The sequence below is a fragment of the Alosa alosa genome, chromosome 16, assembly GCF_017589495.1.
Source record: "Alosa alosa isolate M-15738 ecotype Scorff River chromosome 16, AALO_Geno_1.1, whole genome shotgun sequence".
Taxonomy (NCBI): Eukaryota; Metazoa; Chordata; class Actinopteri; order Clupeiformes; family Clupeidae; genus Alosa; species Alosa alosa.
The window spans coordinates 25174038-25192535 of NC_063204.1; the positions used below are offsets into that span (position 1 = coordinate 25174038).

Below are 18498 nucleotides of genomic sequence, written 5' to 3' on the forward strand. Positions count from 1 at the left end.
ATGCGCGTCAAAGAGTTCTTTATGCGCGTCCTCGCCGCCGGAGAAAGAACGACCAATAACATTTCTGGATGTTGGAATGCGAAACGCCTTCTGGGACAATCCAGTTGAAGTATCATCATCGGGGCGCTGTACAGCCAGACTGAGAGATGGAGGATTTTGACGGTGAGCTGATTTTTAACAATAGAGCAAAGTGGAAACGTGAAGTTAGTATTACATGACATTTCACTTCATTTTTAGTTTGGGGCATTGCATTACTGGAATGTCATGACTTTCTCGGACACTTGGATGTTTGTTTTCATGTCCCTATCTATCTAGGGAGACGACGGTCGACCTCCATCTGTGTTCCAATTTATCATCAGACCATATATAGACTAGATGTAGAAATCAGTGGAAGTTAAGTCCACAAACACAACAGACAAGCTATATTTCCAATCCTCAATGGCTGTTCATGAATTAAAAATGAGAATGTCCTAGTGTTGTGAAATCGTAGTTGTGGCAACCGCTTAGCAGTCTTTCAATTGGTTTTGTTAGCATAGTTAGCTATCCGTGGATACCTAGCCAAGGTGTGTAACGTTACATGCAGTAAACCTTCCAGTTAATCAGTCATTCTGTCTGGTAAGGGTCACATTATGTATCTTGTGATTAATTACAGGTCTGGGTGAACATATACATACATGCACGCTGTTTAGTAGAAGCGGATATTTGGGCCAAGAAAGTGTGGCCTCTTGTCCTAAATGTCTGCCATGGTTAGCGTTAGCTTGCTGTTTTTATTGACATCTATATGCTAACATTTGTTATGACTGAAAACGCTCTGCCACAGGAACATTTTATTCTGGGGCAAGTAAGGCCCTGATGTGGCACAGATAGACACTGAGTGCTTAGATAAACACTTGACTGTCGTGATTATTTTGACAGAGCCAATGTGCCCCGCCCAGATATGCATACATATATTCATAAATTAGTTTGAAACCAGATCAGATAAATACGATATTGCAGATAGTTTTGAGCTGTTGTTACATTGTGGAATGATAATTACGCTACTCACTGCCATATGCTGAGCTAGCAAATTTAATAATGTTTTACAGATAGAAGACGTGTACTATGTGAGTGTCCTGTTAACCCATAATTTGGTGATGTGCATTGTGCACCAATCTTTTATCACACAGATCCAGACTATGTCCCACCAAATGATGAGATGGCTCCGTGCAAAATATGTGGCAGAACCTTTTTCTCCAAAGTTCTTGTAAGCATTGTCAAACTTTGCTTTGCCCCTTGTATGTTTAAATGCACTTAATCTGTCATTTAGAAAGTGTAGCATCCCTTCATCTATGGATGTTGTTGACAAATCACTGTAGCTGTTTTGTTAGTCTGCACCACAGCCCCTGCTTGTTTAGTGTATGTGTTTGTTTGAAGGTGGAGTTTCTTTACTTGTCTGTTGTAATGCCTAGCAACCAACGACACTTCACTATAAACACACAGCAGGCCGGTTTCTGCCTGGCTATCTGTAATCAGCCCTTCCCACACTGCCATATCCTTGCAGAAGAAGCATACGCCCATCTGTCAGAAGGCAGCAGCCAAGAGGAGGAAGGTGTTTGATTCTGGCAGGCAGAGGGCAGAGGGAACTGAAATCTCGACTGTAAAACCTTTGAAGCCTAAGGTAAGAGGATAGACAGGTCACAAGGGAACACATAAACAAAACAAAATATACAAACAAACAGCAAAATACACACTAAAGCAGCTGTTTAAAATGTGATGCCCCTGCCAAGCCCAGTACCCTGGTATGGCCCCAGTCTTTACTTTGCCCTGATGTCATGTTATCCCTTAAGCCGCCTTTGATTATATTTCAGTCACAAAGCACATCCAGCACTCCTAAGTCTAATAAAGTAAGTTGACTTTTTTTGACATTGTTTTCATGATTTTAGCACATAAGCCTAAGTATGGCATTTTAGAATGTTTTAAGAATAACACATTGTGATCATCTTAAGATGATCTGTATGTTTGTCTTTAATATTTTACATTGAAGATAGTAGATGGCATATTGTGTAGTCTGCTTCACCCCGTTTTGCAGCCGAAAATGAAAAGTAAACAGACAATGGAAAAGTATGTTTGTAAACATTTAGCTTACCTCAGACTAATGTTACGTACACCTCCCTCTGACAGAACCGTTATGCATCATTTGTAAGAAGGTAATGTTCTAAAGGCAATTACACATGCCAAAATCTGTTTAGGTTTGCTTTGAGAGTTTTCTCTCTGTAGATGGCCCTGTAGACTCTTTTAAAATGATTAGAATTGCCCCGTATTGCTGCTTTGCCTCATACTGTAGACAACTACACTGCATTTGATTGTCCCAAAATACCAATCATGTTAGTGGCTTGATCTTAATAGTACCACTATGCAGGGTTTGATTTTTTGGGGGGTGTTTGCCAAAAAGAAATTCATGATGATGACAAAAACAATTGGTAGATAGATGGTCCTAATATCAAAGACAGAAGTCTTAACTGTCAAGCTCATGGACCAAACATTATCCTCCAATACCATTATACTTTATGTATATTTTCATGTTTTGAGAATGTTGTTTAGTACTAAGACATTTCCAGCAATGGCCTGTAAAGTCAACTTGATCAGCCAGCCATTAATATATGCCATGATTTTACTGCAGCACGCCTTCTTGTTAAAGTCAAGGCTCAATTATCCTTAGTGGTAGTGAAGACATGGAGCTAGACAGAGCTAATTTGAGGTCTTAAAGGAAGTCACATGACAATAGACAGGGATGACACTGGACCTGAACTATTTCTGTCAGTTGCTGTCAGTTTCCAGGGAGGGATGTTTGTTTTCAGTCTCCAGATCAGGTCCTCTTTTATCATTTTCCGAGAGTATAGATTAAGCAGCTCAGGAAATAGACACTCTCCTGTTAGCACCAATTGGTTTTACATACTATGCATACATATAGAATTTACATGGATTTATTAAAAGCCAGATATTTCCAGATATAATGTGTTGTATACTGTATGCTTCATAGAGTTTTTTGTGCTCTTTGACTTCAGATCCCCAGAGAGCAAGTTAGGAGGTTAATATTTTAGGCCTCACAGTACAGTCTTGGCCTATACCCTCTGCTTTCTGTGCATGATGACTCGGTCTGTAAATATTTGAAATGTGTGTGTGTGCACATGGGTGGGCACGTGTATATCTGTGTCTGTGTGTCTGTGTTTCCATAGCCGGAGCCGCCCAAGAAACAGTCCAACTGGCGCAGGAAGCATGAAGACTTCATCGCAACGATCCGAGCAGCCAAGGGGCTCACTCAAGTGATGAAGGATGGAGGTCCGCTGCCCCCTCCACCTCCTCCATCCTATGATCCAGGTAAATCAGGACGCCTCAGGCATGTCAAGGGACTTGATGTTTTACATAGATGTAAATCTATACATCTAGGGATGTTTCAGACTTTATTTTTAAACTTTAGTAGAGTTTATGCTTCAGGTTTGCTAAATATTTGTGGGTTCAAACCAAACCAAAATGGGGTAGGTTTCTGAGCCTGATGCCTTATGCCATCTGGGTGGATAAATTCAAGCCAAAGTAATTGAATGTTTGATATGCACCTATTATTTTATCGGTTTGAATCAATGTTTTCAAATGTTCCAGGATGATGCTTATGACTTCAAATGTGAGTCTGCCTTAGCAACTGGCTTTGGTTAGGAATATTTGGCAAGTAGCGACATCACTTTGCTGGAGAATTAAAAACATCTTTCGCTCACCTAGATTACATTCAGTGTCCATACTGTCAGAGAAGGTTCAACGAGTCTGCTGCCGACCGACACATTAAGTTCTGTAAGGAGCAGTCTGCAAGGATCGCCAATAAGGCAAAGCTTCCAGGAGGTGATGCCAAAGGGAAACTCCCGGCTCGAAGCCAGGTAATCATTCTGACTCTAATCTCTCACAAGATTTCAGTATCAGATTTGCCAATGGAGATGTGTGTGTGTGTGTGGGGTCAGAGACACAGCTAGTGTGGACATGGCCTCAGATTGGTCCCTGTTGTGAAGAAGTTGTAGTTGGCCAGTAGGTCTCTTTAGAATGGTCAGCTTTGTCGGAATGCTCTGGGCAGTCAAGTGTTTTTTGGCTGGTGAAATGTTTGGTAATTTTACATAATGATGGTCAGTCCTGTTGAAACTTGCTACTGTTGTTGTTGTTGACAACAATACATTTGTTGATGCAGAGCGTTCATTTGGCTATACAGAGCAGTTGTACGATTATCACTTTTGTGACAATGCCATGCTAAAAAAACACCTCTGCTTCAGAGACAATTGTCAACCCAAATTGTTTGTTGAAACATTCTGTTTTAACTGTTCCATAATCCTAAAACCCTTGAGAATATGCATATAATTGTGTGAGCCATTACAGGGTTAATTTTTTCATGTTTTGTTGATGTTGCTAACAAATAATTCGCTATATAACCTCTTACTTTTGTGAGTGTGTTTACAGTTTTTTCAGATTGATTGTAACTATTGGCTATTTTTGCAAAACTACACACAAATGGGAAAACCTTTCACCAAATCAGCAAAACATTGTAGTTCTCTTGCAAAAGCTAACACACCTTGCTTAACTCTTCACACCTTCGTAAAAATGGTGTTTTCGTATCAAACAGTAAACACAAGCCATCACAATAATAAGCACACAATGTGCCAACTACACACTGATGGTATAAATAAAAAACACATCTGGTTTTTGCTTTCTCTGTGCACAAGGTAGGCTATGTCAGTTTGAGGTCATACTTTTGTCATAGTTCTGTAAACATACAGGGATCCAAACTTGTGTTACACATCAAAACAAACACAAGTGTGTTTTTCCAAGTCAAAACACAAAATGGCAATTTCACTGAGAAAAGAAAAATCAGTCTACATCGTGTCGTCTCTATTTCATTTCATCTACATCACATGCAATGTCCTCTAGTCCAAGGCACCGGGGAAAATATTCTGGAATGCCGTATCCAGGCCTGACATGATTCCTGGTCAATATCTCCGCATGTAGACTGATTCTTTTGCCTGTAAAAGGCCTATTTCTTACTCTTCTTCCCCTTCCTCTTCCTCCTCCTTGTCCTCTTCCTCTAACTTCACCTCCTTGTCCTTGTCATCCTCTCCCTCTCGCTTCTTCACCTCTGAGTCCTCTTCCTCCTCCTTCTTCACCTCCACGTCCTATTCTTCGGCCTCCTCTAATTCTTACTCTTCTCACTCTTCCTGCTCCCTCCATTGTACCCATTGTACATTACCTGTGGCTTATAGTGCTTAGGCTGATTGCAAAGTGAACTAATTATATAACAGTTTTCACATGAGAAAGTGTGCCAGAGAGTTGGCAAAATAGTGTAAATAATAGCCATACATGTGTATAGATTTGCTAGGAGTGTGTTGATCATTTGGAAATTGAGTGTAAAGCAGTGAGTTGTGTTTACAGTTCTGCAAAAAGAGTGCTGTGCAGTGGATTGTACCTACAGTTGTGAAAGTGTTACACAATTGCAAACGGAGTGCAAAGCAGTGTTTGTGCTTTTAGTTTTGCAAACTCAGTGAGTGGTTTTGCTATACAAATTAATAGTTTTAGAAATTTTGCTATAAGAATCACGGTTAGCATTTGCATTCAGAAAAAAAACTGTAATAAGATTAATTCTTTAATTCATTATTGATTCATACTGAGGTCCCTTTAAAATGAAGCCGTGTGTTTGGTTTCAGTGCAAGCCCCCTCCAGTGAAGAAGGCCAATTCCACAGTGACGTCCACTTTGCCTGCCTCTTCACGGCTACCACAAAGGTCCATGTCTGGTCCCACAGCAGGCACAGGTACAAGTGTGGTTGCATTTATGCCATCCAGGGATGTAGTGGAGGCTAAACGCAAACAAATGCAGTTTATCCACCCCTGAAATTTCAGAAATAGATTTTATCCACCTCTTATTAGTTTATCCACCTGTCAAAAGAGTTTATTCACTAATTGCAACTTTTAACAGTCAAAGATTACACTGTATTATCCACATTCACAATATTTACACTCATCAACACTCTATGAACCATTTTTACCATTGGTATATTATAAACATTCGACAATAACCTCAACCATCATCAAACATGTTCTGAATGCGTTTTAAAAAATCTGATACAGCATGGTGCAGTCCACCTCACCGTGATCACAGAATTCATAGTTTACCCACCTCTTATTTTACCACTACATCCCTGATGCTAACCTCTCCTCTAAAGCTTCTGCTTGCCATGTATTTAAGGTTGAATTATCCTTGGACGTCTATTTGGAGAGAATTACTACTGTGTGTGTATGAAGCTTTAGCCTATCAAACTCGTGCGCTCGTTGTCACTTATATTTGTTTATTATGACCGCTGGTTTAGTCAGATTTTTTTTTTTTTTTTTTCTTTTTCGCATGCCCAAATTTCCGTCAATGATTCCCGGGACACTGAAAGACCGGGGTACACGAAACTTGGTGGGCATGTAACCCCACATGGATAGCATGGAACCATCGTTTTTCGTTTTGATCTGTAGCCCCCCGCTGGACTGGACCCCCGAAGGAGGGTAGGGCAGACACAGTTTTCTGTGAATATCTCAAAACCGTAGGGTTTAGGAGGACCATTTTTTTTGTATGTTGATCTCAAGGGGCCATGTCAACCCATTCCATAACCACTCATTTCATGTATAGCGCCACCTAGTTAAACACAAAAAGTAAAAAATGAGGTGTTGTAATTGAAGGTATCTGTGACCTAACATAGTCAAAACTGCGAAATTGGAATTGTAGGATCATTATGACACCCTCTGTATGCACGCCAAGTTTTGTGGAATTCCGTTCATGGGGGCCACACAATAAATTAATTTATGTTACTATACACCAACTGGCCTGTAGGTGGTCGGAGACAGTTTTCTGTGAATATCTCGAGAACCGTAGGGCCTAGGAGGTCCACCTTTTTTTATGTATGTTGGTCTTAAGGGGCATGTCAACCCATCCCATTACCACTTATTTCATGTATAGCCACCTAGTTAAAAAATTAAAAAGCAAAAAATTAGGTGTTTTCATCACAATATCTCTGGCTGACAAGGTCAAAACTGCCACGAAATTAAAAGTGTAGGATCATTATGACACCCACCGAATGCATGCCAAGTTTTGTGTACTTTCGTTCATGGGGGCCTTACAATAAAATAATTTATGTGTACATTTAGTGGCGCACACCAACAAGGATTCCCAGGACACTGAAAGACCGGGTACACAAAACTTGGTGGGCATGTACCCCCACATGGATAGCATGGAACCGTCATTCTTCGTTTTGATCTGTAGCCCCCAGCTGGACTGGACCCCCCGAAAGGAGGGTAGGGGGCAGACACAGTTCTCTGTGAATATCTTGAGAACTGTAGGGCCTAGGATGACCAATTTTTTCCGTATGTTTGCCTCCAGGGTCATGTTAACCCATTCCATGTGCACACATGTACATAAACAGATACACACGCGCACACACATACATTTACAGTAATCATAATTATGACACATACTCACACAGTAGACATATGCGCATGCATGCACATGCACAAACACACATACGCAGGCAAAACACACAAGCACATACACACACACACACACCCACACACATAAACATAAATTTGTACACGCACACATGCACATAATTCAAGAATTTTTCCGTCATCTACTCCCTGAATTTTTGGTCATTGATACCCAGGACACTGAACCACCGGGGTACATGAAATTTGGTGGGTATGTAGCCCCACTAGACTTTTACGGAAAAATTTCATTTCGCACCGGGGACCACCACCTCCCCCCCACCCCACCCCGGCTGGGCCCCGAACTCAAAAAAAAACAGTTTTTCCTAAATAACTACCTGAACCGTGGCACTGAGGATGAAGAATCTTTTTATGGTATGTTGGTCTCAAGGGCCCACATCAACCTGGCTCATAATCTCATTTGTGATTTGCACCCCCACCCCCAGTAAAAAATGAAAATGCAATATTATTTTTGCTTTAATTGCCCCTATCTTCAGTTAAGATGTTCAGAACTGCACCAAATTTTATGTGTATGATTGACCTGGCATTCTCTGGGGTATGCCAAGTTTCTCATTAGAATTTCATCCATGGGGGGTCTAAAAAAGTGAGGTTGTGTGTACATTTAGTGACTGTACACTCATTGGCCTGTAAATGGCCGGTGCACACATATACACATGCACACACACACAGGCACCCACATACTATCGGTATTAGAACGGCCAATACATAATTACAAATTCAGTAGGATTAAAAGAAAGCCAAAATAAATATTCATCATCATCATCATGGCTGCATTTTCAGTATTGGCGATAAGTAGTCGTTTGTCCACTAGATGGCGATCGTTGCAGTGAGACGTAATTTTGTTGGAAGTTAAAAGTGGGTTGAAAAAAAACAATGGACGCTTCCTACAAGGACTGTAATTTACCCAGCGGACATCTAATAAGGATAGGACGATGTTCACATGAAGTGTAATTCCCATTTCTTCTTGAAGCGAAATAAATCTGAGGATGTTTATCGGACATGCTTGGTTTTACTGCAGGCACGTTAATCTTGTAATATCAATAAGGACCTAGGTAATGTTACCCCTTAGCGTTAATTGAGTGATGGAGGCATTTGATTGATTGCATTTGTAGAAAACTATAAATGCGGTTATACCAAGCAAATTGATAGCAGCACTGTTTGTATCTTTCGACTGTCATTTATTGCACGTGCTAAAAATCATTCTGTGCAATGGAAGATTTACCAACGCTATAACGGGTCTGATACAGTTTTGCCTATACATGCGCGTGAGACTGAGACGCCTGTTTATTTTGTTTTAAGTGCGTGCATGGTGTGAGAGGGGAATCGATGTGCTTTGATTACAGCTTGGTAGTTGTAGTCTTGTGAAATTAAAAAGCACGTGTGTGTGAAGTATCCAAACAATGACACCTTCATTTCATTATGGCTGCTTTAGCAACACACCTTAAGCTACTGTGTAGTGGGTCCCATCTAGAAGTGGCTACTTCATTCGCGCTTTCCTTGACTCATGGAGCTGCTTGAATCTTATTACAAATTTTCGCCACGATATGGCAGTTTAAGTCCGCTTGATACTGTAAGGCTTAAGCCATTGGTTTCCAAAGGAGATTTTATTTGTGTCGCCAGCATAGCCTATTGACAATTTATGTTGTAAATAGGCCTACCTTATCCTACCTGTAGCTTAGGGAAGCTAACAGCTTTCTATTAGGATCTAGTTTGTTAGTTACCGTTTTGTCATAACTCCCTGATGCATTTTTGCATTTAGAATAGCCAGAGCGTGTATATCTCAATCGGAAAATTAAACAATATCGGGTGCCTGTGGACTAGGCTGGGTGAACCCAGCCTGATCTGCCCGTTATTTATTTTTTGATTTCTTAAAAGATTGAGCTTGGTCTGATGAAAGCCAGACTAGCCATGGACCTCAGTTACACAATGCAAGGGAACATGAATCGGCCTATATTTGCACGAACAATAACGGACAAAAGCTCTTCAACTTTGGCCAGTTAAAATGTGTATGAACAGTCTAGCGACGCATTTCATCAAGGCCCATTTGGACATGTCAGTTATTTGCACCACTGGTTAGATGTAAAACAGCATTTCGTTTCAGACTAGGCTACTGTTACTTAATTTGTGCATTAACAATAACGTTTCAGACTACTGTTACTTAATTTGTGCATTGACAATAAAGTATTACATGAACTAAAGATGACTAAAATCTTATGTAGAAGAAGAAACATTCACAAAAAATCCATCCATCCAAAATGACCTTTGTTTTTTGATAGCTGTTGAAAACGGCATGGAACTGACAGAGATGTTTTTGTTTATAAATACACAAAAAAATAAATAAATAAATAAATAAATAAATAACATTATGCTGATACCTTTTGCTTTTCCCAAATACAATGTAGCCTACAGGTGTAAGTGACCTTTCATCAATCCAGTTGCAATGGATGAACTGTGATGAACTGCCCTACTTGTGATTGTTTAGAGATTTTAAAGGTTTTATAACAATGCTACATCTTCTTTGGCTATTCTACAATCTATTCACCTTTTCAGCACCAGTAGGCTACTTTCTGTGCAGCCGCACACACACACTCAGGCATGCCAAACAAGCATACACAAAAGTTTCAAGAGTGGGGGATGGAGTAAAATATGGAGACAAATTGAAGTGTGATTTATTTTCGCGGAACGGATGTACAGGACTGAGCGGCGGTCATATTTTGTACCGCTATGCGGTACATCTAGTTTGTTTTGAGATAGTTGTGCAGAAAATGAAGGGATGGATGTCTATAGATAGATGTATGGATGGCGTTGCAAAGAAGGAGGCACACTTCAGTTTGGCATCCAAGCTACATTGTCTAGGGGTGATTTAAGATAGCAGCCTCTTCCTTAACTTAATCAAACAACCAAGAACGAAACCTTTGCTAAAGGACAAACCTACACACTAGCCCTATGTGATGTGAATAACTTGAGAGTAGTAGTGCGTTCATGTGACTGGGAAGTGGGAAGGCGACATTGAAGCCCTTTAAGCTACCATATGCCTAACCTATCCTAACAGTAGGAAGAGGGAAGTAAAGAATCCATGCTTGAACAAACACAGAAACATTGAACATATTAAGGGTAATACTGAAGCTTAGCTGAAGCGAAGTTTGTTCATACATGTATGTCTTTGTCCAGGCATTCCTACAGGCAAAGCATCTTCTGCTGGAGCAGTGAGGACTGTCGCATCTGGGTATGGGCAGATTCGCACCGGACCTACAGGACTGACAAGCCCACCGTCTGGGTAAGAAGGAGCTTGTATCTGTCTGGACTGGAGACAAGCATGGTGAAATGCGGTCTCGATTCGGATGGGAGGGGAGGGGGCATAATGCAGCATTAAATGTCATTTTAAATGACTAAACCGCGAAAAATGCCTCCTTAGGACAGGACTAGCAATAGGATCTGAAGTCTTTCATTACAGAAGGTAGAGTAGAGGGGTATGCAAATGATTGGGGAGGCTCTTAGAGAAAAAGGAAGTAGACTTGCCACACACACACACACACACACACACACACACAAGTTGTTCAACAAGTTGTCTCCAGACTGTTAACTCCTGTCATACCAGTGCTAAAATCACATCTGACTCTGAACTATCATGTGGGAAACGGACTTGTCTAAATGTACAATTTCTAATTAGGTTTATGTTTCTTAGCAGATGCCTTTGTCCTAAGCAACTTCCAGTGTCATCAATAAACATTAAATTAACATTACAATTAACAGTTTAACAGTTCAACTTATATAATATGCAGACAGTGTGTTCTTAATCATCCAGTTGCTGTTCAAATTCCCTCTAGAATTAACCCAAAACCCAGAAGTGTTGGAACAGCAGGATCTGTCAAGAATGCATCCTCTGGGATTGCAATGAAAAACAGAAGAGGCTACAATTCAGAGATCCACAATTCAAGGTATTTTGATTTCTAAGCAATTCTTAAGTTGTATCATTATTTCCAATTAGAAGCTGTATTTTTGTCATGTTTCATATTTATAAATGCAGTGAAATTTCTGACTGGGAACACATTCACTCCCATTGACGCAATGCAAGTAGCAGTGTAATGTGGTAAATGAAATGGCCTGTAGGATTTGTGGAATATTTGTTTTTCCAGGTATCTGTATTTGTCTACTTCTTGCTGAGCAAAATGTCATGCTTGACGTGATCTGCATTTATAAGCCTAAATATAACAGATACAGATGTCTAGTGCTGCCACTAACGACTGCCACTAATTAGTTCTAACGACTAATCTTTCAACAAATTTTTCAATTAATCGACTGATCTAAAAGACTAATTTTTTTTTAAAAATCAAGAGTTTGTTTTTTCGTTGTGTCCATTTTATTTTGAACTCAACTGAAGGGCCAAAACAAAATATGTATCACCCTACTTTTGTTAGGAGCTCATAAAGTAAACTGTTCAATGTATGGAGAAAAAAAAATCACCCATTTAAAATGCTACCCTCAGATCTAATGTCAGACCTTTACTTTGATAGACTTTATTTGTATGCCAGTCGTTCCCATGGACATAGACAATGTTTGCGACAGGTCATGTTAGACATAATTTTAGCATGGCAGAATATGGCAAAATTACCATGAATACTTGAAGAATGCTTTCACTTTTGTTGAGGACAAAAAGGAGCAGAAACCACAGTGTGTGGTGTGCAGTTAATTACTGGCACATGAGCGCATCAAACCATCAAAACTAAAACGCTATATGGAAATGGAAACAAAACACCCTACTATCATAGACAAACTGTCGAGTACTTTGAAAGGCGACAGGAGTTGAGGACTTTGCAAATGAGCCTAACATCAGCATGTTCCAAACAAGTTACAGGCTACAGGCACTTTGTTCGTCTTACCACATAGGTTACCTCACTTTCAGTTGGCTTGAACGCTAAAAAATATGGGTTGTGACTAGGGATGTAACGGTATGAAAATTTAACCTCACGGTTATAGTGACCAAAATTATCACGGTTTTCGGTATTATCACGGTATTTCTAAAAGTGTGTTCGATATGTTCAGAAAGCACTGATAGGCCTACACAAGCTGAAATAGTTTCAAAAAGTGTTTTTCTTTTTTCTTCATGTTAAATTGGCTATGTGCTTATAGCTTAAATTACCCTACCATAACTTGGAGTTTGCTATTTCTGTTATTTGGATGCAATGAGTGAGACCAAAGTAAGCATTCAAAATAAAACTTTAGGCTACTGTATTGTCCTGATAACGTGAGTGGAATGGATTTAATGTGGACGTGAACATAAAAAGAAGCAGAGTGGCTACATGATACAGTGCACATTTTGCGGTGAAAAAGTTCCGCCTTTTAAAATCAGGTGTAGCCTAATCCGAATTGTAGTTAAAACCATCAATTAAACAACAGAATCAGTAGGGTACCAGTTTTGTTCCATTGTACCAGGCCTACTGTATGTCAAAAGCAGGCTCGGATGAAGCTGGGAAGGATTAAACACACGGTTTCCATAATCGGTAATCAACAGTGATAATCATGATGTTTGAAATGAAAACGGTAATTATTATCGTCAACATTTTTATCGCGGTTTACCATTATACCGGTAATCGTTACATCCCTAGTTGTGACTTATTGACCATGGGAAATGATGCGCACCTTGATTGTTGATATCACGGGCGGCGTCATGTTTCGTTTTAACGTTTTTTTGTATGAATGAATAAACGACACGCCGTTGCGTTGTCAATGTGAAACACTCTTCACTTCATTTATTGCAATTTCCACAATACTATATTAGTCAGAGTCTGGACTGTTTGCGACGGACTGTGCCTAGGGTGATGGTGGTTGGTTAGGGTTTTTATGGTTATGGTTCAGTCCGCATCAACGGGATGGGCCAACCTAGACCATGCCTAGGCTGGTTAAGAGTATTTTGGGTATTGGATATTTCAATGTGGTAATATGGTGGCAGCATGGAGGGGAGTGTCTCCAGGACGCTGGTTTCACTGTTAAGCCTTCATGAGGTGTCGTGGGCCTAACTTAACGAAACATCGGTGAATGAGGGTGCCCACTTGATAACCCCAATGACATGCCGCATACTATATACTGCTGTTGGATGGGCCATTTGTCTTGTGTTTGTGACCATTTGTTGGCAGATTTGTGGGTAGCGTGCTTTTTAAAGTTAATTTGAGTAGGGACTTCTGAATTTTTACCTTGGATTTTGGCACAAGGGATTTTAACATCTAATCCTGTGTATTAATGTAAAGTCAGAGTCTGGACTAGCGTAACCCACTATGCTCCCCCGCTTAGATCGGCCTAATAATGAATCACGCTGAAAGCAGGCAGACATGCAGCTTTGCTGCTCGCAACACTTTCTTCGTCACTTGGTTTAAAACATGACTGCCAGAGTCTAAGTAGCCTGTTTAACATCCAAAGGCAGTCATTGTAATTCTCAAGCGTTAATAACATTACAGTGAGCCGTTTGAGACGGGAGACCAAAAATAAATAGGCGGTCAATAGTAAAACGACTCGTCGACTAAAAACAATGCCATCGACTAATTTTCATGGTCAATTACGGCAGCACTACAGATGCCATTGAACTTGTTTTTTTTTTCGTTTCAATTGCTCTATTCAGTGCAATTCAGTTATTGTGTGAAAATGATTAACTTTAGAGCTGAAGCCATGGAGGTCATGAGAAAATAGTGAAAAACACAAAGACTTTTCTAATATTAAAAGGCCGTTTTCCCGTCTCTTTGCCCTCCTCAGGAATGATGCCCAGACTGTTAATGAGGTGGACAACTCAATAGGGCAGCTGACAAAATTCTGCCATGAATGTGGCACAAAGTACCCCGTGGAGTGCGCCAAGTTCTGCTGCGAGTGTGGGGTGAAACGAATGTGCATTTAGCTGTGCGAGGCGAGCAGAATGGGATGGGTGCACATCGAAAGAGACTCAAGTTGCTGAAATTAATTACTTAAAATACTAAACTCGAATGTGCTAGCACATTGCTCTCATTCAGACACTATGAAGCGCTAGACAGATCACTCCTTTTCTGAAATTTTAACCTTCTCATTTTTTGCTGAAATTTAATTGCTCCCATCCCATGATTCCATAGCTAATGTATTGAGTGCAATATGATTGACTACTGATCAAAATAGTATTTTTTGTCCAGGTTGGTGGGTGGACCTAGATATGAGAAACTTTAGGTCTAAATTTCAAATGGGACCATGAATTATATTGAATTGTATGCCCTCATGTAGCAAACGTCAGTTCTTTTCGTCTGGGATATGACAACTGTTTGAATTAAGATGCGGTCAACTAAGTTATTATTTATGATATTGTTTCACATTTATATTTTTAAACATATTGTGACAGATAAATGATTTCATATTCAGCTTACCAATCTTATTTTGTATATATACGTTTTGTACCATTTCTTTATGCTATGTTAGCTGATATCTGTTTTTATTGTACCAGTATTGCAAAACATTTCACAATGTTTACCCTACATTTTCCACACAAATGCTGTCCATCAGAAAGCCTTCCTTGCAATCATACATAAGCCTAACTTTCCCACAGCTACTGCTCACATTTCCAACAGAAAGACAAGTCGGTTGAGTAACTGACTGCATGACTGATCACAATTACGCTTTTTTGTGGCAACTTGGTCCAAAGAGGTGATGGAACTCAAGCGTCAATTTGCTGTACACTCGTGTAACCTTTGTAAGTTTGTGGTATCTGAATTAAGGTCAACATGCTTTCATGGAAAAAAGATGGCCAAAGGTTGAAAATACACTGCATTTCAAAAAATCTGTTATCACCATAAATAAAAATAAATAAAAAAAGATACACATACTGTTTGCTTGTTGTGTGATGCTGTCTGTCATATTTACTAATTTCATACTTATGATTTTCTTGCTCACTTTCATACTTTAATTTGTTGCACTGACTGGAATTCTTTGCAGATACTGATGTTAAATAACAATTTGGTTGAGGGCCGATGCTGATACCAATGCTATTTTTCATTTGTTTGGTTACTTTATTATTCTTGTTAATTGTACCCTTTTAAAACCAATATATAAAAAGTAAATGAACCATTATTAAGTGTTTCAGCCCTTCATAGCACATCTCTGAATGTGCCAGTCTGCGCATAGCTAGTGCAAAATTGCTATATATATTAGCCACTATCAATTTTGATGTTACACCATTAGTGTTCACATACTGCAACATTTTAGTCTAGTTTCAAGGGTCTTTTTGACCCTGACCCTTGAAATGGTTCATGTTTTGATGAGTAGGCAGAGGTTTGGCATCAAGACAGCATCAAAGAATCTTGCTATATCATGGATTAAAAACACATTTCACCTAAGCAGCCTAAAAGTACCAAAAGTAACACCTGGCATATTAAGTAGCCTGAAATGTGCCTGAACTTGTTTTAAAACAATTGATGTACTTTGGATTTTATGGTATTGCGGTCATGAACTTTGTCTTAAAGGAGAATTCCGGTGTGATGACCTAAAGTGTGTTGAAACATGATACAGACATCCCAACCTGCAAAAAAGGGTCATTTAAAAAAACAAACTTTAGGCCTATTTAGAGACTGAAATACCCCCCATTTTTGTTCAATGTCTAGTCAGTACACCAAATAATGAAGATAGAAATTGTGAAAATAAAATATGTACATTTTTTTAAAAGGCCTGAATATAGAATAATATGCACATGAATTGGCACTAGTTAAACTCACCTCAACATGTCTTTTGCAATCATTTTACCTGCCATGGGCAATGCTAAAGTCACTGTTACAAACAGTGCAGCGTGCAAGACTAGGCCTATCATTATTTTTTACTCTTATGAGACCACGGGAGACTCCCGGAACTTCCGGGAGATTTGGGATGTCTGCATGATACCGAGTGTGAACGTATGTCTCATAGCTCATCTCGGCTTGTCCCCTGCACTCCGAAATCTGGCGCTAGTTAGCCGATGCTATCAACAGGTTTTCAAAGGGGGTGCCTCGGGCATCGGCCTAGCCATGCAAATAAATCACCATTTACGAGGCTCAAAGTAGCTCCACACTTCCGAGGGCCCTGACATTTAAAACGAGACATTGAGAACTTTGAAAAAGCACTGGTAGTTTATTTACAAGACAATTTATACAGACAGTACCTTCAGGAAGTTTACCGTTCGCCGCCATCTTAAATTTAGTCACGATAAGTCGAGCGACGAGTACGAATGAACAGGTATAAGGGATCAGATTCCAAAATTAATTCTGTGGAAATGCATGGATTCCAGTTGCTGCTACTGGAAACTGCTACTGCTTATTAACTAGCGCCAGATTTCGGAGTGCAGGGGACAAGCCGAGATGAGCTATGAGACATACGTTCACACTCGGTATCATGTTTCAACACACTTTAGGTCAATATCACAACGCAATTCTCCTGTAAGCGGGAATGCCAGGGCTCGTGAACATGTCCCCAGAGTGTAGCACTACTCTAGCTGCCTGGTAGCTCTAGCTTGGTAGAACCGATTGTTTTCATTTTTACTCGTACCATCAGTAATCAGTGTCCTCGAGTAACAGACATTTATATGAAAAATCACTGGAATTCTCCTTTAAGGTATGTATTCTGTATTAAGGAATCCGAAGCAATGCCGCCAGCCCCACCTTTGAGATAGGATTCATAAACCTTCAGTCTATGGTAGCTATGTTTTATTGTTTATAGGAGAGTCCATTTAAATTACTGTAGGACCCAGTGTATTGCTTCAGAACAGAACATTTAATCACAATGCATTCTCCATCATGTGTTTTTCTAATATAAATCACATGGACTTCTTCATTCATGGTAGTGTGTGACAGTGATCTGACTATAGAACATGAGAACAAATATGTTGAACCTCTCTCTATATACAGTAGGCTATGTGTTTTTCAGTAATGCCGTGTTCATCCCCTCCTGTTATTGTACATCTTTTAGTTACAGTCTTAACTTATCAACTTAACTTAAGTCGGGCTTGATATCCATCCTGAATGGTTCTGGCAAGATTAGGCTGTCTCTACACTGGTTTCATTCATAGTAAAGCATTTTCTTGGTGGAGTGGTCCTCAGAGGAATATACCAAAACAAACAAACAAACAAAAAATGGCGGCCGTTACACTAAATTCCCTCCAGTCAATAAAGCTCCTTGAAAAGCTGTATCCATCAAATCACACTGGTAATGTGCATCCTCACAGCCTTTGTCACCAGAAGCTTGAGAAACGCGGACTCTCTTTTCTCCTCTCGGTCCAAGTGTCCTTCCCCTGTCCTTGAGTAGTGGAGGCACTGTAGAGTTACACTGGAGCTTTTACAACTTTGAGTCATTATGACAACACCTTGCTGCCCTGAGCTCAAGTAGAATTGAACTGACTGTATAGGTCCTTTATCTTCTCCAGCCAGTGTTTCAGTATGCAAAGTTTCTTCCTCGGCAAGCGAGATTGTGGACAGGGACTCCGTGCCTGTTGCTGTTTAGTTGTTTAAAAAAGAGGCAAGTGTTTAATTTGGGGGGAGGGGGGCGACATCAATTTAGAAAGTGTGATACATTTAGCGTGCAGGCCTACCTTTTTCTTAGTGGAGTGCTGTTCCTTTTCTTTGCATGAGCACCCGGGTCCTAAGGAAGTATGAACTAATTTCGTGAGCTTCTTCACTTCAGAACTCATAGGGCAGAATTTTGTCGGTGAATGTTTACAGACTCTGTTCAGAATGTGTGCTGTTGAGACATTCTGCAACTCCTGCAAATGAGACAGCCTCTATAAATAAAATATATTAAGCGTCTTATGCTTGTTCACCCTCAAGCACATTGGACTTTCTTAATTTCATTTATGTAGTGTATTTAGTATTTAGTTTTGTTAGTTTTCTTATCTTCTACTGTCTTTATTGTACAGTGGAGTTTAGTTATATGTTTATACTTATACTTATGTTTACCATTTCTGCTGTAAGTACATGTTGTGTGTG

The 18498-nt window shown here is 39.9% G+C and overlaps 1 protein-coding gene across 4 annotated transcripts; it reads left to right on the plus strand.

Annotated features, from left to right (window-relative positions):
- Window positions 1-31: 31 nt before the first annotated feature.
- On the plus strand, window positions 32-15378 carry zc2hc1a (zinc finger, C2HC-type containing 1A). Of its 4 annotated transcripts, none has more exons than XM_048266845.1 (10): window positions 35-162; window positions 1167-1243; window positions 1480-1657; window positions 1848-1883; window positions 3216-3357; window positions 3754-3905; window positions 5712-5817; window positions 10718-10823; window positions 11374-11484; window positions 14291-15378. In XM_048266845.1, exons 2-10 carry the CDS (start codon window positions 1176-1178, stop codon window positions 14427-14429), a joined length of 1038 nt encoding a protein of 345 aa, XP_048122802.1. In that variant the 5' UTR covers window positions 35-162; window positions 1167-1175; the 3' UTR covers window positions 14430-15378. The 4 variants fall into 4 exon arrangements, with proteins under 4 accessions (XP_048122804.1, XP_048122802.1, XP_048122805.1 ...); XM_048266846.1 differs by having other exon boundaries at window positions 42-162; window positions 1541-1657; XM_048266847.1 differs by lacking the exon at window positions 1848-1883 and having other exon boundaries at window positions 32-162.
- The last annotated feature ends 3120 nt before the right edge of the window (window positions 15379-18498 follow it).

What these genes read in the sequence shown, in the direction of transcription:
- zc2hc1a (XM_048266845.1), top strand. Translation starts at nt 1,176, where the DNA reads ATGTCCCACCAAATGATGAGATGGCTCCGTGCAAAATATGTGGCAGAA. An exon ending in TGGTCCCACAGCAGGCACAG is followed by an intron (nt 5,818 to 10,717) that starts GTACAAGTGTGG and finishes GTCTTTGTCCAG; the next exon opens with GCATTCCTACAGGCAAAGCA. An exon ending in CTGACAAGCCCACCGTCTGG is followed by an intron (nt 10,824 to 11,373) that starts GTAAGAAGGAGC and finishes AATTCCCTCTAG; the next exon opens with AATTAACCCAAAACCCAGAA.